Genomic DNA, 26,948 nt, shown 5'->3' with positions numbered 1-26,948 from the left:
TTTATCTGTGAAGTTGTTAATACAGTGATTTTTTTTTTGTAAATTAGTATATGCTTTCAGTACATAATTTTTGCATTCCTTATGGGGAGTTAGTACATGTATGTAATACATCTTCCTTTTTCTATCCCTCCACACTCCATCTCTTGATCCCCTTCCCATTTGAGAAAGATATATTTCCCTACTTACTATATCTATCTTTTGTTTTGCTCTTTATTTATAATTTGGGTTTCTCATAGGAGAGAAATCATACAGTATCAAAACTTGTATGTCTGATTTATTTCACTTAACATTATACTCTCAAGATGCATTTCTTGCTGGGCATGGTGGTACATGTCTGTAATCCCAGCATTTAGAAGGCTGAGCCAGGTGATCACCCAAGTTAAAAGGAACCTGAGCTATATAGTGAAAACTTATCTCAAAAAACAAGCAAGCAAGACGATGCATCCAGCTTATTATAAATGATTCAGTTTATCTTTCTTTATGGCACAGCTTCATTGTGTACTAAAATGCTAAGGATAAGCAAATGATTCTTGGCCATAAAAGGCCATTACGATAACGCATACATTATGATGACTGTAGAATTTCCAAGATGTAACATTTTGAGCCGCTTTTCTGCTTTGGTTGTCTCATTTGTCTTGGCATAAATAAAAAAAAAAGTAGTCTATGATATTTGTTTTGAAGATTTCAGTGATGTTATTACTGAAATTTTAAAAGTTACTGTCTGTTATAATGTGACTTTCCTTTTTTTGGTTTGTTGTATTTTAGCACCATGCCTGGTTATGGGTTATAAGAAAATGTTTCAGACCAGAGATTTTACTATAAATGGGCTCATCAAATGCTCTTTTGTTGGTATTGTTGGCAGTTGAATTCTGTTGCAGAGGTGATGATTGATATCACCTCAGTGAATCTTTGCAGATAGTATGTAAATCATCCTTTGTAGCTTCAGCAGAAAAGCATGGATCTGCTTCCAGTAGTAGAGGTAGGTAGCTGTATGAATGACATAGGTAGTTGGAAAAATCTTTACTTTTTCCACCTGCACAGTGATATTAAGAGATCCAGAATGTTAAACAGAAGCCTTAGCTGGGTGGTGTCCATGGGTGAAGAGCCTGGAGATTCCTCCAACTTCAACGTGGCATTATTGTCACTTCTCATCAGTTCAGACCAGTGCCACATGGTGGATATTTCAGTCAACAGTGGTCTGCATATACAGTGGTAGTTATGCCACATATAATTCAGGAGTGTAGAATGCTATATTGTATAGATTTATATAAGCATACTCCTTAGAGTTTTGCACAACAGAAAAGTACCTGACAGCATACCTTGTGGAGTGTATCCTGTTAAGTGATGGTAAATGTAGATGCTGTAGGAAGTTGTTTTCCCCTCCCTATTAGTCCTGCCTTTTCCAGAAAGTCTCATAAATGAAAGTGTATTTAGCCTTTTTATATAATGATTTTTTTATTTTGTTTGTTTTGAGACAGGGTCTCACTAAGTAGTACAGGTTGGCTTTGAACTCGTTTTGTAGTCCAGGCTAGTCTTGAACTCACAGCAGTCCTTCCGCCTCAGCCTCCCAAGTCCTGGGATTATAGGCCTGCACCATTGTGCCCAGCTATATTCTCTGTTTAAGTCTGTCTTCTCTGTCTTAGCAGCATGCATTTATTTTGTAGTTGTTGGATTGTTTTATAAATGAATTAGTTGAGTCTAATTGGTTGTGAATGTTTTTCCAGCCTAGATCTTCTTCATTCTTACTGATTTTCCACGTACTCTTTTTATCAAATACTGAGACAAGAATGTTGTACTCCTTGTAGTAGTTACGGAAGTATTTCTGTTTGCAGTTTTATCAGTTTTCATCTCACTAGTTTAAAGTTCTGTTGGTAGGTTGGTACACATTTAGATTTTTTTGTCTTTTAGAATGGAACACTTTATTGTGTAACTCCTTTTTGTCTCTGATTGCATCCCTTGTTGTAAAGTTTTCCTTGTCTGATTTTAATATAGCTACTTTATAGCTGGGTATGGTAGCATGTGGCATAAAACTGTAACCTCAACTATTATGGAGACTGAGGCAGGAGAAGTGCAAGTTTGGGTCCAACCTGGGTGTCTTAGTTACTTTCCTTGTTGCTGAGACAAAATGCCTGATACTCAAAGTTAAAAGGAGGAAGCGATTATTTAGCTCCAGTTTGTAGATGTTTCAGTCTATAATTGGCTGGCTCCAAAGCAGGGTGCATATAGCAGAGAAGCAACACTTCATGGTGGTAGAAGACAGCAAAAACAACAAGAGACAGAGACGGAGACATACTTCTTTCTGTCCCTTCTAGCCAGTCTACTGGGATTGGGACGGATCCAGCAATCACTTACTCATCACCCTTAATCCCAGCATTGCAGTAGGAATCGATCACATAGTCTAGTTTCAGCAGCCTCCAAAAAAACTGAACACTGCGTAAAGCTTTGAGGGGACATTAGGCCCAAACTATAACACCGGGCAAATTAGAATTTGTCTCAAAATTTAAAATAAAAAGTTAGAATAGCTGGGAATATAATGCAGTGTTAGAGCACTTGCTTCTGATGAAAGAAGTCCTGAGTTCCATCTCCAGATACCTCCCCTGCCCCTGGCAAAAAAACAATTCTTGCAGATTCCTTTTGGTAGTGCGTGCATTTTACCATGTTATATCTTCTTCCATTTTACTTTTATCTGTGTCTTTATATTTAAAGTGAGTTTCTTGTAGTTAGTATAAGTTGAATCTTAGTTTTTTTATTTGTCCTGATAAAATGTCCCTTAACTTGTAGATTTAGATTATTCACTTTCAGTATGACTGTTGATACTGCTCTACCAGAGTCTACCATTTTGATAACTATTTCTCTATTTGACGCTGGTTATGAGATGTTGTTTGTACAGTGTGTGTTGCCTAGCAGTATCTCTAGTGTATGTCTACTGGATTGTAAGCACCAACTAGTGCCAGAATCGCCCATTTCCCCAGTTGTGAGGTGGGCATGTCAGCACATATTTGTAATCCTAGCACTCAGGAAGCTAAGGCAGGTGGGCTGATGTAAGTTTAAGGCCACCCTAGGTAGAAGACTATGGTACTGCACTCCTATAACCTACACTTGGGAAGCTAAGGCAGAAGGATTGTTACGAATTTGAGACCAACCTAAGATGCATCTCAAACAAAACAGAAGTCTCTGCATGCAACAAACAAAAGTCTCCGCATGCCATATATTCTGAGAAAGCATGTATGGGAGTTGAGGGGATATATATAACCCCAAGAACCAGAAATATAGTTAGCAGTTTTATTTGTCTAATGTCTACAGAGAAATGAAAACTATGAGAAAATCAAATATTGTGTAAAGTCCTACCTGATATCCCATATTTTCTACCATTTTCATTAGACTTTTAACATATTAATCATAGTTATTTTAAATGCTTTGCCAGATAGTTTTAACATCTATGCCATATTTGAACCTTTTTTAAAATTACATTTCTTGGTGTAATAAGCTGAAGATGTTGTTTTCTTTCTTACGTTTTATATTTTTACAATTCTTTGATGAAAGTTGGATAGCTTACATGAAAATAGTGATTTCATGCCTTAGAAAGTGTTTCTTTTTGACCAATTCTGAGAATGACAGGAGTTCAATTAGTCTACTAAGGAGATAGAATAGGTTGAAGATATATTGTTACTGTGATTACCTTCAGTGTAGTACAGACTTCCAATTCGTCTAGTAACAATTTGTGTTTCTCAAATTGTTAGACAGCCTTTATTTGGAGCTAGGATCTTACTATGTATGAGTGCAGTATAGCTTTGAGCTTGCTTGGTAGCCCATACTGGCTTTCCTCCTGCCTCAACCTCCCAAGTGCTAGTGTTACTGGCATGTCACCATACTTAGCTACTAAAGGGCCTTTCTTAATTTCTGTTCCACATTCAACTTTAGACTACTTTTTTTTTTTTTTTTTTTTTTTTTTTTTTAACTTTAGACTACTTTTGCATTGCATCTCAGGGAGTTCCTATCTTGTACTCCTAGAACTCTTTTAACTAAAATTTCTTATTTCTTCATTTCAGTGAGAGTGTTTTTTTTTCTTTGTGACATTGATCTTATTTGTAATGCCTGCTTTAAAATTCCAACATATAGGCTATCGTCAAGTAAGTTTTCATTTCTTTTAAATCTGTATGCCGCCACCCACTACTTATTCCTGTACTGAGGAATAAGCCCAGGGCCTTTATACTGAGCTATAACCCCATCCACTTTTTATTTTGAGATAGAGTCTTGCTAAGTTGTCCAGGCTGAACATAAACTCATCTGCCTGTTTTAGCCTCCCAGAGAATATAGGCTTTATTTTTGCACTCAAACTAGAGTCCATGTTCCAGTAATGAAGACTATCCCAATCAGCCTTGTTCTCTGTCTGAGACCCTTGTCTTGCTGCCCTGTTTTACATATATTTGTGTTTTAGCTACACTAGCTTTTTGGTTGTTTGAATTTTATTTTGTGGTACTAATGATTGAACTTAGGGCCTTTGTACTGTGCATCATTCTCATACTTTTTTGTTTGTTTGTTTGCTGGTTTAGACAGGGTCTCATTGAATTGCCTAGATTGGGCTTGAACTAGTGATTCTCAGTCTCAGCCTCCCAGAATAAGTGTGTGCTGTTGTGCCCAGCCACGCTCGGCCCTTGCTATTTTTTCCCTCTAACTTGTACCTTTTCTCTGGATTTTTGTCTGACTGAAGCACAAGTATCCAACTGTCTTCTCTCCTACTAAGCCCTAGCTTAATGCTGTTATATTTTTGAAGATTTCCCTGGTATCTGAAATAAAAATGGCTTCTCTCTTTGTGGTCTGATAGCGTTCTATCATTCTGCATTCTGGTTATTACATTTTGATTTGCTTACGGTTATGTATGTATGTGGTGTCCCGACTAACCATGGGCACATAAAGGCAGAGTTTGTTTAGTTTGTTCCTTACACCTAGATGTAATAGGGGATCTCTGAAATTTTGTTTGAATTGCATTGAAGAACTAAGTGATGGTCAGTAATTTAGAAGTATTCATCTGTGTAGTGTCTCATCCGTAGAGATAAAATGTTGAAATGTTTTACTGTGTTCCTTATCTATGGGAATTGTTACGGAGAATTGTTAAAGTGCCCTGAATTGAGAGGAAGGATGAATTGCAATTTTGAGGTGATTGCTCATCTTCCTTGAACCTTTATTACTCAATATTCAGCATCAGATTTCTTTATTGTGATCTTTTTCACTCTGCAGAGCATCTGTTAAGAACATCGTCAACTAGCCGACCTGCTTCTCTACCAAGAGTACCCGCTATGGAAAGTGCCAAGAGCATCTCAGGTAATGACTTGTTCTGAAATTTTTCCTTCCTTCCTCTCCTCCCCCTTCTCTCCCTTTCTTCTTTCCTCCTTCCTTCTCCCTCCTTGTCTCTTTCCCTCTGTTTTTCTTTTTTTTTGTCTTTCTACTGAAGATAGAATGCAGTACTGCTTAATGCAGTACATGTTAAACAAGTATTCTACCACTAAGCAATGTCCCTTGTTCCTTTGTTATTTTTGATTTTTGAGACAGAGTCTCAGTGTGTAGTTCAGACCAGACTTGAACTCACTTTGTAGCCTAGGCTGACCTCAAACCCATGGTGCTCTCCTTGTCTCAGCTTTCTGAGTGTTGGAATTACAAGTGTGCACAGTAGCACTACACTTGGCTTCTTTTTGGTTTCTGAGATAAAGTCTCATTAATTGCCTGTGCAAACCTTGAACTTGTAATCCTCCCACCCATTCTCCTGAACATCTGAGATTATAAGCATGTGCTACCAAGCTTGGGTGAAATTTGCTTTTAAAAGTTTTCTCCAGAAGTTTTTAAATGCTTACAATGTATCACATAACATGTTGAAAATACACATTTATGCAAAGTTGATAGAGCCAGGAAAAAATATTTATCCTAAAGTGTTTCAGAATTGATTTTGAAAGGTTATTTGAGAGCATTTAAAGGGACTGGGGACTTAGCTCAGCGGAATAAGCGCCTGCCTGGCAAGCATGAGGCCCTGAGTTCGATCTGCAGTATGGGGGAAAAAAAAATCCACAGAAAAACAAAACAAAGCATATAAAATATATTTAGGGAAACTAAACTTTCCAGTATCATAAAGACATCTTTAATAATGAATTTGATGAGCTTTCTTTGTCTTTTGGAGTTAACTCTTCAATTTATCAATTGTTTATATTATTTTCCATTGTGGGCTTTGCTTAATAGGTCAACTAGAAATTGACTACAAAAGGTGAAATCTCTATCACTCAGTCTTGCCTTGATAATGTCATGCTTATACACGGAGTTAGCTAAGTACAGCTTGCTTGCTTGCTTTGCTGTTCAACATAATAGGATATTCATTTTTTTTCCTACTTTCTGTCAGGACTTAGTACAGCTTTTTATGCATCATCACAAGTCTTTAAAATAGTGAGAAATTGGGTGATCAAATAAAATTATCACCCCTCAGCCTTTTTTTGTGTGCTTTTCTTACAACAGAGTTTGTCAGATTCTTTTTCAGTCTGTTTCTTCCATTTCATATACAAATTTTGAGAGATTTTCTTCATTCAATTTCCTCCCATACCACAAAAAAGAAACTACTGGCTTACACCATGAAAATAACTAAAAATGAAAAGAATAATTAGAAAATTTTGCCAGAAATACACCGGCATTTCATTCTAAGTTTTTAGAGTGAGAGAAAACATCTGTCCCTGTTGGATCTTAAAGGGCATCACCATACTAATGCAGAGTTCTGTGCTGCTGAAATCAACAGAGTGTTAGACAATAAAATGGAAACAGTTACAAATCAGAGAGGAAAAATTACTGTTGTGTAACATTGGTTACATTACAATCACCCATAATGGTACAATTAACGGTTCCTGTGGGTCAATCTTCTTCTGAGGTGACAAAAGAGTGCCTGAAGTTGGGGCTTTGTCTGGTACCTCACTTCTCAAGCCAGCTTAGCCTTCTCAAGTCCTCAGCACCTAGCAGGGTGATATCCAGTGCCAACTTGCTGAGAACTGCTTTTGTTATTGCTATTATTAGAGGCCAAAGTGGCTGCTTCCACCTAACAATTGTCAGGGATTTGTAATTCTGCCAAGATACAATGTCTTAGATTATCAGATTTTCAAAATAGGACTTTCCTAAAATATGGCTGCTGTTTCTCAGTAATTGACTTTTTATATATTTGTCTCATTGATTTGTCTTTTAAATGTTCCTTGATGAGCCGGGTGTGGTGATGCAGTCCCGTAATCCCAGCACTCAGGAGACTGAGGCAGGAGGATCGTTGTAAGTTTGAGACCAGCCTGGGCTACAAAGTAAACCCAAGACCAGCTTGAACTCCATAATGAGACCCTGTCTCAAGACAAAAAACAAACAAACAAATAAAATGAATTGTGCCCTGACTCAGAATTGCATATAGCCCTATAATGAAGCTTCTTTTCTTTTTGTCCTTTTTAACTGTGTGTTTGGCTAAGTTCTAAAGGGATGTATTGACTTTAATTGTAGGTGTTGGGCAGGAAGGAACAGGTCCAAATATTGCTGTGGGTTTTAGTTGTAACTAAATAGACATTTATTCAGTACTCACTGTGTGCTTGGTGGATACTATGAGTGGTACAGTGATGGGAAAGGCAGCCACACAGGGAACGTGGGGTTCAGTGCATATCTCAAATATATATGTGTGTGTGTGTGTGTGTGTGTGTGTGTGAAATATATGTGAATATCTGTGAAAGAATATATATATATATATATAAATATCTGTGAAAGAATATATATATATCTTTCACAGATATTTTTCATGAAAAATTAAGATCCCTTCATCATCACTAATTTAACGAAAGTGTTAGCTTAATCTCCTGTAAGTTAATATTTGCTTTCCTTGGAATATTGAGAAGAAACTATTTTAAAAATTGAGACTAGGGCTGGGGATTTAGCTCAGTGGCATAAGTGCCTGCCTTGCAAGTGTGCAGTCATGAGTTCAATCCCTGGTACCAATAAAAACGAAAAAGACAAAAAAAAAATTGAGACTAAAATGTTTTTTGCTATAAAATGCATAATGACTATTCTTGGCAATCAGTGACTCGACGAAGTAGTGAAGAAATGAAGCGGGACATCTCTGCACCTGAAGGAGCGTCGCCAGCCTCTCTTATGGCTATGGGAACTACATCGCCACAGCTGTCCCTGTCGTCCTCTCCCACAGCGTCTGTGACCCCAACTACCCGAAGCCGGATAAGGTGAGAATACTTAATGTCAGTGCATTTCATGTGTGCCTTCCCAGAATTTCAAGAGTAATTAGTGAGGTTGTAAATAGCACTATATTTGCTTTTTCTTATTGTGTTACTAAATGTTGACTCATCTCTTCTCTGTGTAGAATTCGACAGATGGTATAGAAGATACTGAACAAAATAAGAGAGAGTGTTTGTTTTCTTAAGCACTTGAATATTTTTGTTTTTCACTAGAGAATGGTTAAATACAAAAGTAAGTATAGGTTGAACATCCCTGTCTGAAAATCTAAAATGCTGAACTTTTGGAATACAGACATCATTTTCCAAAAGTTTTGGATTTCAGGCTTCTGGATTAGAAATGTTCAACCAGTAAAGCCTGTGCAAATATTCTAAAATCCTAAAATCTCAGTCTCAAACACTCCGGGTCCAAAGCATGTCAAATAAGAGATGCTCAACCTGCACTGTGAAATTTGAATCCTGCTAGGGATTTAGGTTGGTATCATAAGTGCCTGCCTGGGAAGCCCATGAGTTCGATCCCCGGTACCAAAAAAAAAAAAAAAAAAAAAAAAAAAGAAAAGAAAAGAAATTTGAACCCTGCGGGCTATAAGTGGAGTGTTAGAGGTTTCCTATAAATTGCAGCAGGACCTTGAGGGTTGTAAATGGGGGAGGACAGTTCAGGAGAGGTGAGTAACTTGAGCAAATACACAAAAGAGGTAAACAAGTGAGGAGTCAGGCATGCAGTGGATAGAGGGCACTGCAGATCCAAGGACAGAGGAGGTTGTATCTACTGTATGAGGGGGCAGCAGAAGGGAAAATAAAATAGCCAAGGTGGCACAGTGGTGCATGCCATGTCTAAGGCAGGAGCATCAGGAGCTCAATCCAAGCCTAAGTAACTTTACAGCTGAGACCCATGTCAAAGCTTAAAGATAGATAGATAGATGGGACTAGGTTGGCATGGTGATACACACTTGTGATCCCAGTACTCAGGAAGCTGATCCAGAAGGATCCCTGTGAGTTTGAGGGCAACCTGAGCTCTGTAACATGACCCTGTCTCAAAAAAAAAAAAAGAGGATTGGGTGCATAACTCAGTGTAATGCCCTAGCTTCTGTCCCCAGTGTTAAAAAACAAAAAGATTGACTAACAAGGTATGACTAGATCATAGAATCTCTTTAAAGTCAGATTGAATCACTTCCATGAAGAAGCAGTAAAGTAAGGTAAATATATTTGTGTAAGAAAATGATTAAAGTACTATTCTATTTTGGACAGAATTTAGGGAAGCCAGCTAAAAGGTTATAGGAGTCTGGAACAGAGTAATCAAATCTGAACCAGGGTCAGAACATTAGAAAAGAGCTGAGGAGAGGGTTGGTTCCAGGAGATTTTTCAAAAAAAAGGTAATTTCAACAACAGATTTTTTTTTTTAGTCAGAGGCACACAAAGAATGGGAAGAGTGTTATCAAAGGTGTTCTTAAGTATATAAGCTGGAAGTTAGAAAGCATGATACTGTATTAATACTTGATAGGCACCCTGAGTTTGATTCCTGATACCAAAAGATAGTAGTAATTGTTAAGCATTTGACAAATACCAGAAATCTGGCAGTGTTTTTAGGGATGAGGAAGTTGTTTTAAGTATTCAGAATGGAAAGAGGGATAGTAAAGGGTTTTTAGAACTTTAGCTGTTATTAATTTCTAGGTTTAAAGATAAAATGAAATATTTAAACTCTCAAATTCAAATTATGAACCTATTTTTAAAGTGCTACCTCAAGGGACCCAACCTCTGAGATTAGTGGTCCCACAGGCACTGTGTCTTATGACCAATTTGTCAGTGTAGGGTTGAAGGAGCCTAGGCCACTCTGACCATGTAGGGGAGTGACTGTCAGTGCTCCTCTTTGTGTCCTGCGTGCAAGTCTCCCTGCTTTGTGCCTGTGCAGAGGGCATTGGCTGGGAGATAGAACACCTGTTGCTCTTGGTTCCCAACTTGGGAGCTGTTTATCTTCAACATGGCATCTCCTGGTCTGAGTTTCCACATCTTAGTATGAAGAAGTGGTGAGAAATCACTTCCTAACTCCAGGGGACTCTTTTCTGCAGATTCTCATTGTGTCCATATAGTTTATTCTGATACTTTTAAAGCTATTTTTATAGCAGAAGAGACCCTGTATGAGCCATGGTAAACTTTTCAATTTTTTGAAATATTTTTATGTCTAGCATGACAATTTTTCTGTTTAGTTTCTTTGTGTGGTTCTTGGTTTGCTGGATTTTTTTTGGTTTGCCTTTTATGTTCATTTTTGTGTCAGAAATCTCTCTATTTACAGTGGCTATTATAATAAACTTCTTTGAGCCTCTTGTACATTACAAATCTGATATACTGAGATACAGACACAAAAATATATTTCTTCAAGGTAGCAATCTCATTGCACATTGAAAAAAAGTTTGGTATTTTGGTTTTGGTTCTAAAATAAAAAGACTTGGTATTATTCCAGTGTACCCCTTCATTGAAGGAACTTCAGTTCTAAATGCATCCTCTTTGATTTCATAGCATACTTTGAAAGATGAATACTGACAGAATATGCTTAGAAGTACCAACATTATTAGCTCTGGGATATTTATTAGTATGCTAAGTATGTGGAGTATGTGGCCAGAGTCTTTGCTTTGCTTTGCTGAAAAATAGATCAATTTTTAAAGAACAGGCTACTTGTCAAGGAATGTTTTACAAAGCAGTGTCTTTCTCCAAGTATTCCTCAGTGTTCTGCCTCCAGTGTACCTGCAAAAGAAAAGGTTTGGTGCAGAATGAATACAGTTTTGTGTCTCTTCTGCCTCATCACCAGGGGTGATTGCAGAATCTTTTTTATCTCACTATCTGTAATGTGGCAAGATGTTTATTCTGCCTACAGGACAAAAAAAAAATGCCATAATTCAATCAGTTGGTGATGGTGCTGGGGATCAAATCCAGGGTGTTGTTTTTGCTGAGCAAGCAGTCTACCACTTAACTGCATCCCGAATCCAGGTGCTGATTTTTTTTTAACCCAAGCTTCAATAGTATGTCCATTGTATAGTAAATTCTGAAGTTCCTACAGAGGGTCAGTGGTCCTACATTCACCATTGATTGTCCACTACTTGTATATTCACTGTTAGAGTGCTGCTCCACATAAGATGACATTGGATATGAGTCTACAAAGAATTTCCATTTCCTATTAAGTATTCGTTTTCTTTTTTTTGAACCGGGAATCAAACTCACGACCTCACAATTGCCAGGCAGGCGCTTGTGCCGTTGAGCTAAATCCTTCACCCTCCATTTCCTACTAAGATAAAACTCTAGGGCTAGGGATGTAGCTCAGTGATAGAGTGCTTGCCTTTCATGCACAGAGCCCTTACCTCAATCCCAATACCACATACACAGGAAAAAACAAAAACAAAAAACCCAACTCTTTAACTCCCTACATACAATAGAGTATAATACTTGCCGGGCACTGTGACATGCACCTGTGGACCCAGCACTCAAGAAACTGAGGCAGGAGAATCACTTGAACACAAGAATTGAGGACCAACCTGAGCAACATAGCAAGACCCTGTCTCAAAAAAAAAAAAAAAAAATCTATACACATGAGCAATAAACACACTTGAGATGTTTTAGGGAAGTGATAAAGTTTTTTAATGTTTATTGCCCTCTTTTGTCTTTCTTTATCTGCTTCTCCCACTTGTGAGGCCCATGAAGTCTGGAGTTCTATCTTAGAATCCTCCACCTTGAATAATCTTGCTGTATTTATAGTAAGTGATCCAAAAACTTAAGAGATGATTAAGGAAATAAAAAGGAGTAAAATAAACCAAAGTGTAAAGACAATGGAAGGATAAAATACTGAAGGAAAGGTAGCCAGGGTGATTCAGAATGTACCTATATCAGGTTGTCTCCCAAACTCTATAGCACCCTGAAATGCATACTCTAATTGTGAACGCATTTGATACTATTTCCTCTCACCTGTGTATAGTGAGTAGAGTCTCTCCCTTCAGATATCAGAAGCCCCAGACAGCTTATAGGTCTATGGGGCCACAAACTAAAAATAGAAAAGTCAAATGAAGAAAATGCTGTGTCTTGCTGTTAAATTTTCAAAAAATGTAAGCTAGCGATATATTCCTCTGGTGCTCATATAGAAAATATTTCATCTTTGGGCTTCTTGTTTTCACTTATTAGAGAAGAAAGGAAAGATCCTCTCTCAGCATTGGCAAGAGAATATGGAGGCTCGAAGAGGAATGCCTTGTTGAAGTGGTGCCAGAAAAAAACAGAAGGCTATCAGGTAATCATTGGGTTCTTGTGTTCTCAATAAGCAGTTGATAAACCAATTGCTAGGGTATCATAACTCACATCACATTGAAAATGACCCTTATACCAAATTTCAGGAACATTCTCAAAGTCAACCTTTCCAAAGTAGCCAGTCTTTCTAGTATTTTTTATTTGGCTCTTACAGCACTTTCTTATGTTGTGATTGAATGCTTGTGTTATTTGGACTAAGAGTGAAAAAATGCTTGTGCTACTTAAAATTTTTTTTTTTTTTTTTTTTTTTTTTTGTCTTTTTCCTTTTTGTCGGTACCGGGGATCAAACTCACGACTGCCTGCTTGCAAAGCAGGCTCTTATGCCACTGAGCTAAATCCCCAGCCCCTATGTGCTACTTAAAATTAATAGCTTAATTATATATATACGTTCACATTTTAGTTGTATTTAGTAACTTTTTAAAAAATTCTCATTGTCTTTTGTCTTCTTATCACTTTATATCTGGACTGTTGTAACTTCCTACCATTTCCTGTCCTGTGTGTCCCTTGATATTTTATTCAGGTTTTATTTTAAGTGTTGTTACACACTATTTTGGAGAAGGAATTCTAATTCCACACAAAATGAAAACTTCTAAAATGTATCCATCATAGTGCTAAACATTAGACTTCCAGTATCTTCACATAGCATTTTAGTTAGAGACTTTTCACAGGTCACAGCTGGTCTTCTTCATGCTTTGGTATAAATATGCATCAGTACAACACAAGAAAGTAATTAGAATTCACTGTTCTTGGTCTTATCATAATAGCCTTCATCTCAACAAAATGGCAAAAAGGAACTAACTGTAACATACACAGATACCTCTACAAGAGGCAGTGAAGTATAGAAGAGCAGAGTAAGAAGTATGAAAATTCCTAGAAAAATAAACACAGAATTTTCATGTGATCTGGCAATTCCATCTTTGAGTATATACCCCAAAAGACTTGAAAGCAAGAACTTAAAGAGATGTCATAGTAGCATAATTCACAGTAGTCAAAAGATGGAGTCAACCCATGAAGCAACAAATCAAAATTTAATATATTCATATACTGGAATATTTTTCATGCACACACACATAATCACACTTCCTTAAAGTGAAGAAAATTCTGATACATTCTGCAGTGTGACACCCTTACTTTTCTCCTTGCTGAGAAAAATACCCAACATCTAAAGTTTAGAGAAAGGAAAATTTATTTAGCTCACAGTTTGTGGAGGTTACAGTCCATAATCAGCTAGCTCCAAGGTAAGGTGGCATGGCTGACAGGCATCACAGAGGAAACAGTGCATGGCAGGCAGAAGGCAGGAAAGCAACAAGGGACAAGACAAGCCCTGGCTACCAGAATTAGGGTGGTACCAAACCAGTTGGTGGACTGATTTAGTAATCACTTACCTTTAATCCTGGCACCCTTTATCCTAGCATTGCAACGTGAATCAGTCACGTACTCTAGATTCAGGCACTTCTGAAAAGCCCCAACTATGGCTGCATGAAACTTTGAGGGAATATCTAGACACAAGCCATAACAGCCACTATATACCAGCTAGACCCAAAAGATATTTTTCAGACACTCCATCCAGTATTAGCAGCAGAATATACTTTCTTTTCAGGTACACATGGACATGTCAGGATAAGTATATGTTAAGTCATAAAAGTAACAAATTTTAAAAGACTGAAATTATACAGATTTCATCCATTTTTTTCTGATCACGATGAAAGGAAATTAGTAATAATAAGGAAACTTGGAAAATTCATAAATATATGGAAATTCAACCATTTACTTATAAATAACAAATGAGTCAAAGAATAGGTAGCAAGGGAAAATACTTTGAGAAAAGCAAAAATGAAAATTCATCATACCAAAATTTATAGTAATAAAATTTTGACTAACTGAAAACAATTTGCAGAGGGAAATTTATAGCTGTAAATTCTTACTTTTAATAAGAAAAGTTCAAGACAGTAACCTAAATTTCCACCTTAGAAAAGTAGGGGAACTAAAACAAACTAAACTCAAAGCAAGCAGAAGGAAGGAAGTAGTAAGAATTAGAAGTAAGTGAAATAGAAAAACAAGAAAAATGATAAATGGGGAAAAAAAGGAATCTTTTAAAGATATCAACAAAATGACAAAGTTCAACTAGATTAACCAAAAAATGAAAGAAGACTAAAATTACTAAAATCAATAAAACAGGAGGCTGGGTGTTATGGTGCACACCTGTAATCCTAGCACTCTGGCTGAGCCAAAAAGGTCACTGGGAGTTCGAGGCCATTCTGAACTGCATAGTGAGACCCTGTCTCAAAAAAACCAAAAAAGTCAGGCATGGTGGCACATCCTGTAATTCCAACACATAAGAGGATCACCAGCAGTTTGATGCCAGCCTGAACTAGGTGGCAAGCAAGACTCTCTCTCAAAACACAAAAACAAGGGTGGCAGGTGTCGTGATGCATTCAGGAGGATTACCATGAATTTGAGTTAGCCTGAACTATGCATAGGAAGACCTGATCTCAAAAAAAAAAAAAAAAAAAAAAAAAAGCCTTGGATTGTTCGCAAGTGTCAAGGTACATGCCTGTAATTTCAGCAATCTGGAAGGCTGAGGCAAGAAAATGGCAAATTTGAAAACTACCTGGGCTATTTGTTTGTTTTGTTTGTCTTGAGATCAACCCTCACTATACAGTTCAGGTTGGCCTCAAACTTACTGTTTAGCCCTGGCTGGCTTTGAACTTGTGGTGATCCTTCTGCCTCTGCCTCCCAAGTGCTGAGATTATAGGCATATGCCAGCGTACCTGGCAGCATGGACAATTTAGCAACTTTGTGAGAGCCTGTCTCAAAATTTTAAAGATTAGAAAACAAAACAAAACAGCTAAGCACATAGCTCAATGAGAAGGCCTTGTGTTCAATAGTTCAATCCCCAGTACCAAAAACAAAACCGGGGTGTAGCTCAGTGGTCGAGCACCTCTGGGTCCTCAAAAATGGGGAGAAAAAAAGATCTTGAGGTTTAATGTTATGTACAGTTTGACTGTCAGCTCTGCTTCTTGCTGTGTAACTGCAGGCAAATTAGTCTTTTCCTCCCTTTGTAAAATAGAGTAGTAACCAAGACAGGCATAGTTTTATCAGGTATTATCTTTAATAGATTATTTTTTCCTCCATTATTATGTGTTTTCTTGTAAACTTTAAATTTGCATAGAATTCTTTTTAAATTGAGTAATTTTAATTTTATTGATTGATTGATTTTTGTAGTACTAGGGGATTAATCTCAGGGCTACTCTAACACGGATTTACTTCCCTAGCTCTTATTTTTTTATTTGGAGACAGGATCATGTTAAATTGCTCCGACAGGCCCCAAACTCTTCCTGCTTCAATCACTCCAGTAGCTGAAATTAAAGATGTAAGCTACCACATGTGTTTTATGCATAATTTTTATAAAGTGTTGCCCAAAGTTCCCATGGAATGTTGCCATGACTGAAGTTTATTAAAAGGAGATAATATAGGCATTAAATCAGTGATCTAATATCCCTTGATTCCATCCAATTTAAATTCTCTGATTCTGTGTTCTTAGGATATTTACATTGTATGTTGAAAAATAAATACATAAAATCAGTTATATCAATAATTTTTAAAGTTTCTTTCATTTGCTTGGTGATCACAGTGCAAGAGAAAATACACAAACAGAATGGTCAGTTGTACAAAAAAAAAGTCCTTTCAGTGTACTGGCCAGTTTCTACAAGCCCAGTTGCCCTCATTTGTACTAATGTGTATGTATGACTTTTTTGAAAGGAGGATTACCTTTTATTTTCTGTGAAAACATCTCGTTTGTTCTTTTTTTTTTTTTTTTTTTTTTTTTGTCTTTTTCATTTTTACCGGTACTGGGGATCGAACTCACGACTGCCTGCTTACAAGGCAGGCACTTATGCCGCTGAGCTAAATCTCCAGCCCCCTCGTTTGTTCTTTAAAAGTAGATAGGCTGGGCTTTAAAATGTAAAGATCTTTAAGTTAAAATCAGTCCGACATGCATTATCTTTTTAAACTGAAATATGTGGCCGGGGAGTTAGCTCAGTAGTGTAAGCGCCAGACTGGCAAGCACTAAGTCATGAGTTTGATCCCCAGTACAGAAATAAAAAATTAAACAAACTGAAAAATCTGCTAGAGTTCTTATAGAAGCTCTCCGCAGCCAGATCCTTTTTCCTATTTAGCTATGTAGATGTGCATACTTATCCTTTACTGTCAGTAGGTTTGGGTTCAGACTTTTGGTCTCTTCCTGTGCACAGTCTGCAGGAAAAAACAGGTTGTGACATTTGACTGGCTAAGTCCAGCAGGGGCTGTTACGTGACACTTAGCACACAGTATTCCCACAGGCCCCAAATGTATCATTAATATTTGGATCATGCATGCTTTATGTCGAAGAAGCTGTCTAATCAGCGGAGATAGATTCCCTAATACCCCTATCTTCTTTCACTAACTCTTTTAAGAGTCATCGTAAAATTACTGTGATCACTGTAATTTCATTAACCATCCATTACAAAACAAGCCATGTGAGTTTGCCTTTTATCTAACAGATTTTTGTCCTTTAAATTGTGCACTGCCATTTACTAAAAGTTTTAGAATACTAGAATATTAGTGTTGAAAGGGCCTTGATGGTCTAAATTACTGTTAGGTTAACAGATGTGGTACTAAAATCCCACGTAGATAAATGACTGTCCAAGATATTCATCATGAGTCCATGGCATTATACAAGCAACCTTCATAAGGGCTGAGTCTTCCTTTCTTTTTCTTTTTCTTTCTTACAACTACTACCTTGGTTTATGTTTTAAATTTGCAATTTAAAACATTTAAATTTGCAATTGCAACATAAGCAATTATGTTTTAAATTTTGCTCTAAATATGCGGTTAACACTGATAAATTTTCAGCTGATTATACTGAGAATTAATAATCCACTGCCCTATTCCCACCTCTTTGAAATTGCTTTCCTGAGGCAACCACTTTTAATTCCGTAGCTGTTTCGTTAGGGATACAGGGTAAGATTGATTATACAAAGAGCAGCCAATCAGGTGTAGAGAAAATAATCTGCAATTTCAGTAAACTTTTTTTGTATTTTAAATTTTGTATGTAAGAGAGCTTGGAGTGGTGGTACATGGCCTGTAATCTCAGTATACAGGTAGGTGAGCCAGAAGGGTCACAAGCTCAGGCTCAGCCTGGGGAAATTAACTAGACTCTATCTCAAAACAGAAAAAGGACCGGGAATATAGCTGAATAGAAGGCCCTGGATTCAGATCCTGTGAATGTTAAGAGCTTCAGTCATAAGATTGTTTTCTTGTTTTGAAAAGACCTAATAGTACAATTGAGAAGCCTTGAAAGGTTAATTTGAGAGAGCTTCATTTTGAATGAAAGATCTCATTGTTTTCTGATAAAATGCCAGACCTAGAAATGGATTAGTTAAATCTGAAGGATAATGAAATCACTTAATCTAGTACAAAATAATTTTAATAAACGAACATAAGGTTTCAGTATTGCTTGAGGTAATTTGATCTCAGACAGACATTGACAGTGCAATTTTATTGAGGGATGTGTTCCATTAGTGCATGAGCCAAAGAAGAAAAGATTGAGCATTTCTTAGCAGAGATTAGAAGAATTAGAAGAATTGATAGGTTTGAGGGGGTTAGAAGTCCTGTTCTTAAGGTGCTATGGTTTACTTGCTTTCTAGCTTTTTTTCCCCTAATGTCAAACTTAATTCGTCAGTTACATTGTAAACTCTGTGCAGTAGCCTAGCTGTTTAAATGTGAATAAAACCAGTTTGTGTTTTCAGGAAGCATGTGGCCTGGGCTTCAAAATACACATTAAGCCTGAGGATACAGCTTAGTGGCACAAATGCCTGCCTGGAAAGTGCAAGGTCCTGAGTTCAATTCCCAGTACTAAAAAATTTTTACAATAAAATAAAATAATACACATCAATAATTAAACTCAATATAGATTTTTGTTTATGGCAGTGATAGACTATCACACCATACCTCAACTGAGTCTTCTATTTAAAAAAAAATCAAATGTAGTAGATGTCAAAATTAATCAAAACATTTATTTTTCACAGTACCAGGACCAGGGAGCTAAAAATTAGATTTCAGGGCTCGCAAGCACTCTCCGCTTTCACTTAAGAACTCAAAATAACTATGCCTTGGAAAAAAAAGGTTGACTGGAGGTTTTGAGTTTGAAATTTAGGTTTAGAATTTGCATTTTATGGATGAAGGTGGTCAGCTGTTACTCTAATTACCTTCCAGAAAAAAATTTGAAACCATTCTGGAGGCAGATGACACCATCTAGCCCGTTATGCCTTTTATACAGAGGATTTTAGGGTTCACCAGACATGCCAGTAAACTGGAACAAATGATCAAAATTGAATGACATAATGACTAATAGTAAAGTAACTTCATGTGATCCAGAAATTGGAAGTAGACCTTTAAAATGAGAGACAGAATCTTACCAGAGAATTGGAAATTACAGTAGAATTAAATGGCAATTTTGGGGTGTGCTTTTGTTTTGTTTTGCTTTTCGTTTTTTGGTGGGTTTTGTTTTGTTTTTTTGAGACAGGATTTTGCTGTGTGTTCAGCCTGACCTTGAACTCATGACAGTCCTCCTGCATCAACCTTCCAATTGCTGAAATTATAGATGTGTACCACCATGTCCAGCTAAATGAGTATATATTTTTTGAGCATATAGGAGCATATCAATGTGTTTAGTCTCAAGAATCGAACTCAGGACTTTGTACTTGCCAGATAGGTACTTATACTGCTGAGCTATGTTCCCAGCCCTGTGTTAAATATCTTATTAGACACAGAAAAGATGTATGAACTAGAGGGTTAATCAATAAAAATATCCATGTGGTGGATGTCAAAATGTAATAAAAACATTTATTTTGTAATTTTATTTATAAAATTATTTTATATTATTTGTTTATAAAATTATTTTATATGTATTATTTTATAAATAAAGTACTCAGTAATGAAAAGAAGAAAAATGCATGAGAGTATAGTGGATGTGTAGGAAACAACAGAAGTTTAATATGTGTAGTTGAGTACCAAAAGAGACTAGGGATGGATGAATGTGTCACTGTAAAAGTGCTAAAAAATCAAAGACAATGATAAAATGTTGAAATTGCTAGGGAAGAAAAGATTTGTGCCAGTGGAATCATGATAAGGTGGTAGATGTTCTCAGTCAGTGATAAAGTAGAATTTGTCACCATCAAGCCCATTCTGAAAGAAAATTTAAGGAAAATTTTCTAGCAGAGAAACAATTCCATAGGAAAATAAAATTTCAAAAAAGAATAAAGAGCAAAGCAAGGAGTAAATATGTGGGTAAGTATAAATGAATATTAACTACATTATAAAAACAATCTTGATTAAAAGAAAAGCTAGACATTGTTGACACATGCCTATATCCCAGCATCCTGGGAGCTGAAGCAAGAGGACCACAAATTTGAGGCCAACTTGAATATCTTAGCAAATTTAAGGAGGTATAAAGGGTCTGGCTTCAACTCCCAGCCTCTCCCTAAAAGCCAAAAAAGTTGGGGGACAGTAAACATAACTAAAGTGTTAGTAATGTTCTTGCCTTGTCCATAAAGTTATGAATATTAAGTTATTCCAGTAAGTTAAGGATTATGTACTATAAATCTCTAGGACTATGTGATCTGTTATAGTAGCCATTGACAATATGTGGTTATTGAGCACTTAAAAGGCTACCTGGGGACTAGCGGTGCAGCTCAGTGTGGAGCATGTGCACAGCCTCTGTGAGGCTTTAGAGTCATTCCCCTCTACCAGGGAGGAAAAAAATTGGCTTGTCTAAATTGAGATGTGCTGTGATTGTAAAATATGTACTGCATTTGGAAGACTTATAATGGAGGGAAAAGAATATAAAATAGCTCATTTTTAAAAATACTGATTGCCTATAGAAATTGTCATATTTTTAGTGTTTCAGGTTAAATAAAACACATTAGTATTAGGCATCTTTTTACTCTCCCATGTAGCTTCTAGAGTATTTAAACATACAAATTGGTAACAGACTAGAGTAAGAATGAATGAACAAAATGAATGAATGAAAAACTAGAAGGCTAATAATAGTGAGAGGAAATGGACTATCAGTAAATACTTGGTCAATTTAAAAGAAAGCAGAGTGCTGAGCATGGTGATGCATGCTTGTAATCTCAGCTACTCATGAGGCTGAGGCAGAAGGATTGAAAGTTTGAGGCCAGCCTAGTCAATATAAAAAGGAGCTAGGAATGTAGCTGACAAACAGGAGGCCATGGGTTTGATGTCCAGTAACATATGCACGTGTACATGCACAGCTCCCCCCCCCACACACACACACTCACTGACTCATACTTAAGAAAGCAGTAGAAAGATGAGGGAACAAAGAACAAGGGACTGTAGATTCAAATGCAGATTTATTAAAATCACAATATAGGTACATAGATGGAACATTCCAGTTAAAAGGCAAAGACTTTTCAGATTTAAAAACAACAAACCCAGGCATGAAATGCATAGAATGGAAAGACTGAAAGAAAACTCTCCTAATTTCAGACATAAGTAAACTTCACAGGAGGAGATAGTGTCAGAGACAAAGATGAGCATTTCATAGTGAAAAAGGATCAAAACAATAGCCAAGTAGTACTGGAGGACAAAGTCAGAAGACTTACACTGTTTAGTGAGATAACTTTACAGATACTCACAGCATGTCATAAATTCATGTACATGTCATACATAGCCCTGAAATACATAAAGCAAAACTGGGGTGTGTGTATGTGTGTGTGTGTGTGTGTGTGTGTGTGTTGATACTAGGGATCAAACTTATGACCTTGCATTTGCCAGGCACGCATTTATGCCTCTGAGCTAAGTCTCCAGCCCCGTAAAGCAAAAGTGACAACTGAAAAAAGAAAGGCCTGTTTGGAGATTTTAACACATCTACCTCAGTAACTCCTGGAAGAAGCAAATAAAAAGTTATTAGCACTATATATAGAAGCTAACATTAATAATGTTAACTAATTCATTCAGACACTATATAAAACACCACATATGATAACTACAGATCGTACATTTCTTCCTATTTGTCAAAACTGGTCACATTCCAAGCCTAAATGAATTAAAATCCTTTAAAGTAAGTTCTCAAATGATTGAGGAAAGTATGTAATTTCAATAGATGCAGAAAAGGTAATCAGTAAAATTTAGTACCTGTTCGTTATTTTTAGAAAAACATTGAACAAATTTCTAAAAACTAGGAAGAAGAGGCAGCTTCTGTAATCTGATACAGGGTATCTACAAAAAAATTATAGTGGACATTAAGCGTATTGAAATATTTCTTCTAGAGATGAGGAAAAAGACAAGAATATCTGCTGTCATTATGTTTTCTTAGTGATATCCTGAGGGTTCTAGCCAGGGCAATAAGACAGAAAGAGACATGAAAGAGTATAGAAAGGATAGAGTGACTGGAAAGAAAAGTCATATATAGTTATTATGTAGAAATTATGTAAGAAGTCTTAAAGCTGCAAGTAAAATATTAGAATAGCAATTAAAATGTTAAAGATTATGTTTGCATTTTAAAAATTATGTGAATAAACCAATGAAAAATTTATACAACAAAAAGCCCTATAAAATATTGGAAGAAATGAGCCCTTTGTAAAAATTTTGGCTGAATTGCTTATACTGACCTTGAACTTGTGATCCTTCTATCTCAACCTCTCAAGTAGTTGAGATTATGGGCTTGTACCACTCACCCTGGCTTAAAATACTTTTTGATTACTCTTGAATGTCAGTGCTGAATCAGTCCTGGTGGCACATGCCTGTCATTCTAGCACTTTAGGGACGTTAAGGCAGGAAGATGGCAAATTTAATTCCCAGCTGGGGAATTTAATGAATTACAGAGACTTTACCTCATCATAAAAAAATTATCAGTGTAAAAGACCTGAGTGCATCACTTAATACACGGGGGAAGAAAGTGCTGGAAGGAACTTTGAAGATCATTAGATTAACCCGACTGAGAAATTCTCCTTCCGTAGACATAAATGCATGTAGGATGGGCCAGTGTAGTAATTCCCTAGACTTCAGTCACCTTCTGCCTTCACAATTTTACCATCATCAAGTTTAGTGTATTCCATAATATACTGTTATTTTTCTTCATCATACCTGGAATCCCTGTGAAATAATAGTTTGATATGTAGTTCAATTTTTTTCTAAAAGTTACCAAAACAACATATGACAAGCCAGGCACAAAGGCCCATGCACCTGGAATTCCAGGTACCTGGGAGGCTAAGGCAGAAGAGTCACTTAAGCCCAGAAGTTTGAGGTCAGCCAGAGTAAAATAATGAGACCCCAGTGTGGGGAGAAGCATTAGAGAAGACCTAGGAAAATAGCATTATGTCGTTATGTTCGAAATCTTCGATAAGAGGAGGGGATAAATATAATCTAGTAGAGAACACTTGCCTGAAGCACTGGTGGCCCTAGTTTTTATTTCCCCATACTGCAAACAAATCAGAAACAAAGTGGTGCATGCCTGTGATCCTAGCACTCCAGGAGGCTAGGCAGAAGAAGAATCACATGTTCAAGCCCAGCTCTGGGCAGCTTAACAAAATCCTGTCTCAAAATAAAAAATTAAAAAATGCTGAGGACATAGCTAGTGTGAAGGCGCTCAGTTCAATACTCAGTACTACAAAAATAAATAAGTAAATAAAGACAAAAGCAACCAAAGTTGGAGGATTTACTTTACCCAGTAAAATGACTTCATGGGTCTTTATAAAAATGAGGATATCCAGCACCAGTACTGCTAAAAAAAAGTACTCAACATCATTAGTCATTAGTGAAACTATAAATGTAAACCACAATGAGTACCACCACAGGAATGATGGTATGACTCCTATTAATTGATACAGAATGACTTAATATTTAAATATTGACAAGGAAGCAAAAGAATAAGAACATTTGCACACTACTGATAGGGATGTAATATACGCTATCCAATTTGGAACATGTGGGCCCTACCTACTGAAGGTAAATATTCACATGCACTATGAACAAGCAGTACCTCCCTCACATGTTTACCCAACAGAAATGAATGTTTACCGGAAGACCAGTATGAAATTGTTCATGTTCTTTATCAGAGTCAGAAGTTAGAAACAACCCAATTACTTACCAAGAGGTGAAAGGATAAATAAATTGTGATATTAGGGTATTTTAAGGAAACATAAAAGAACAAATTGTTGCTACACACAGCAGCATGAATAAATCTGACATAATTTTGAGCAGAAACAGCCTTATATATAAGCAGGCAAACTTGTAGTTCGGTGTAAATGAAGCCCTAAAGATGGCAGTCAAATGTAATGCCACACATCTGTAGTTCTAGCTACTCAGGAGGCCAAGGTAGAAAGACCACTTGGAACCACAGGTGTTTGGTTTTTGTTGTTGTTGTTCCTTTAAGTCATGGCATGGAACAGAGAGTCTCAGGCATGTTAAGCAGGTACTCTACCAGTAAGCTGTGGAGACCATCATGGGCAAAATAGCAAGACTCTCTCACAAAAAAAAAAAAAAAAAACTAGAAATCATCTGTCATAATAGTAGTCATTTCTAAGTTGATCAAGGGATGCATTCTGTAATTTTAATATTTTATATATTGATCTGGGGGTTTGACTATATGGCATATTCATTTTATTGAAAGTCCTTTTAACTACACTTAACATTTGTATACTTCATTTCAGTTATATGGTGGTACCTTGGTTCATGAACTTGATTTCTTTCGACAATTTTGTTTGCAAACTGAGTTGGATGAGACCTAAGTCAAATTCAATATTTAGGTTCAGTGTTGACTTTATGGATGGGGAAATTTGATTCAGTCCAGTTTGTTTTGTGACCAGAATCATGGAAAGAATTGAGTTGTGAACTGAGGTACCAGTGTACTTCAGTGAAAGTCTCAGAAATTTTTGTTTGGGAGGGTCATAAATGTTGCCTCAGTTATTTGCAGTTTGGAGGTTTTTATATCACATGTCTGGTCTTTAAACTTCTCCGTTTATTTCGGACAATTCATTTGGCTTCATTATATAATAGTCATTATGTAATGACTATTATCTACATTAATTTTCTATAGTCATTTTAACAGATTACCACAGATTCAGTGGTAAAGCGGCACAAATGTATTACCTGACAGTTTTGTGGATTAGAAGTCTGACCATAGGTCTTACTGGACTAAAATCAAGGAGTCAGCAGAACTGTGTGTCAGCAGAGCTGCTTTTCTGGACGTTTTAGAAAGAATCTGATTCCTTGTGTTTCCAAGTTTTCCACAGTCCTTGACTCCTAGTCCTGCTCTCCATCTTCAAAACTGGTTATAGCAGCAGTCTTTCTTATACTGTATCACTGTATTAGGTTATCTGTTTTTAAGGACCCATGTGATTAGATTTGGTTCAATTCAGAATCCTTTCCTTGTCCTTAAAATTCCTTAATCATCTCTGCCACCTAAGTCTCTCCTGCCATGTAAGGTAAACATAGCTCTAGGTTCCAGGCATTGTCATCTTTGTAGGCCTAACACGGATACTTACATAAAGATAATTTTATAATTTTGGTGTTGAGTTTCTAAGGCTTAGTCACGAGGGTTTTTTAAGTGACTTTTAATTCATGTACAGTTCACCAGTTGGTTTTTGTATGCACATTAAATTAAACAGTGAATTTTAGGGTGTTTTCACCATCTCACAAATGTTATACCTCTTAGCAGTCATTCCACATTTCCTCCCAGTACTCTTCAGCCCTCAGGAACCACCATAGATTCGCTTAGACATTTCATATAAATAGAATGTTTTTTGTGACTGCCTTCTTTTACCTAGTATATTTTCACCCTGTAGCTCGTGTCAGTAACTCACTCCTTTTTTATAATTGAATTACTATTTCATTTTATCAGTATTTATCACATTTTGTTCATCAATCGATGGTCATTTGGACTGTTTCCACTGTGGACTATCAACAGTAATGCTGCTGAGAACATTTATTTATATCTTTTTTATATAGATGTTTTCTCTTGTTTATATATGTAGAAGTAGAATTGCTGGATCATTTGATAACGACATTTAGTTCTTTGAGGAACTGCTAAACTATTTCCCCTATTAGCTATCTCATTTTACATTCCTACCAACAATGCATAAGGGTTCTGATTTGTCTGTATATCCACCAACAGTTATTACCTGCCTTTGATTCTAGCTTTCTGAGTAAATGTGAAATGACACCTCACTGGTTTTGAGTTGCAGTTCGATACTCACTAATGATGTTGAATGCCTTTGCATATGCTAGTCAATCAGTGTATATCTTCTTTGTGAAAATGTTCATTTGGATCCTATTCCAATACTAGTCCCTTATCAATAAATGATACACAAATATTTTTTCCCATTCTATAGATTTAACTTCTTACTCTGTTGATGACCGTGTCCTTTGAAACACAAAAGTTTTAATTTTGATGAAATACATTTGTCTTATCTTTTGTTTTCTTCTGGTATCATGTCTAAGAATGCCTTATCTGACTTAGGGTCACTCCTGTGCTTTTCTCTGGGAGTTTTATAGTTTTAACAGGAACTGAACTGTAAGTCAGAAGACACTTAATGCTAAGATCTATTTTTAGTTTGTTTTGTATAAGGTATAAGGGAATGATCTAGCTTTTTTTTCATATATAACTACCCAGGTTCCCCAGCAACATATTATTGAAAAAACAGTTCCTTCAACTGAAGTTATCATGGTAGGTTTGTAGAAACAAATTAACTGTTGACTGTGAACATACAAACTTCTATTTTTATATTCTCAGATCTCTAAGGTGTGATGGGAGGGTGCAGGGATCAAGCCCAGGGTCTTGTGCATACATGGCAAGCCCTGTACTGCTCAGCTACATCACCAACCCCTTGATTTATTTTTGTAATTTTTTTTAGTATCAAGAGCTGTTAATTCTGTTTGAGAGACAAGGATTCTCTACATTTTCTGAACACATTTTGTTTTGATTGTTTCCATCTGTGTTTATGGGAAATATTGGTCTGTATTTTTCTTCCTTTATAAAATCATAATCATTGTTTGATATTAAAGTAATGTTGACTTCATAAAGTGAATTCTTTAGAATTGTCTCTTGAAGGCAGAGGATGTAGTATAGTAGTTGACTAGCATTTGCAAAACCCTGTATCAGTTTCCAGGACCATAGAGAGAGACAGAAAGAGGGAACTATGAATTTCTACTTCTTTAGTTTTCTGTAAGAATATATAGAATTCCTTTCTTTTTTTTTTTTTTTTTTTAGAATTTCTTTCTTAATTTAAGTATTTGTTAGAATTCCCCAGTGAAGCCTTCTGGCCTACAATTTAATATGTGGAAATGTTTTAAACTACACATCTGATTTCTTTAATATATACAAGGCTATAAATGTAGGATTGTTTGGATACCCATTTCTTT

At 36.4% G+C, this 26,948-nt stretch overlaps 1 protein-coding gene across 4 annotated transcripts in view; it reads left to right on the top strand.

Annotated features, from left to right (window-relative positions):
* Window positions 1-26,948, top strand: part of Specc1l (sperm antigen with calponin homology and coiled-coil domains 1 like) — a 150,289-nt gene that overhangs the window by 97,354 nt on the left and 25,987 nt on the right. For all 4 annotated transcript variants that reach the window (XM_013141945.3, XM_003477962.5, XM_013141948.3 and 1 more), the window contains 3 exons: window positions 5,239-5,322; window positions 8,075-8,231; window positions 12,405-12,507. In XM_013141945.3, the coding sequence (XP_012997399.1) occupies window positions 5,239-5,322; window positions 8,075-8,231; window positions 12,405-12,507 (344 nt within the window). The remainder of the gene's footprint in view (window positions 1-5,238; window positions 5,323-8,074; window positions 8,232-12,404; window positions 12,508-26,948) is intronic.

This window comes from Cavia porcellus, unplaced genomic scaffold, assembly GCF_034190915.1.
Source record: "Cavia porcellus strain 051 isolate PalLab524CR breed Dunkin Hartley unplaced genomic scaffold, mCavPor4.1 scaffold_16, whole genome shotgun sequence".
NCBI classification, from domain to species: domain Eukaryota; kingdom Metazoa; phylum Chordata; class Mammalia; order Rodentia; family Caviidae; genus Cavia; species Cavia porcellus.
The sequence above is the reverse complement of the archived record's forward strand: the minus strand, read 5'-3'. Positions and strand labels throughout refer to the sequence as shown.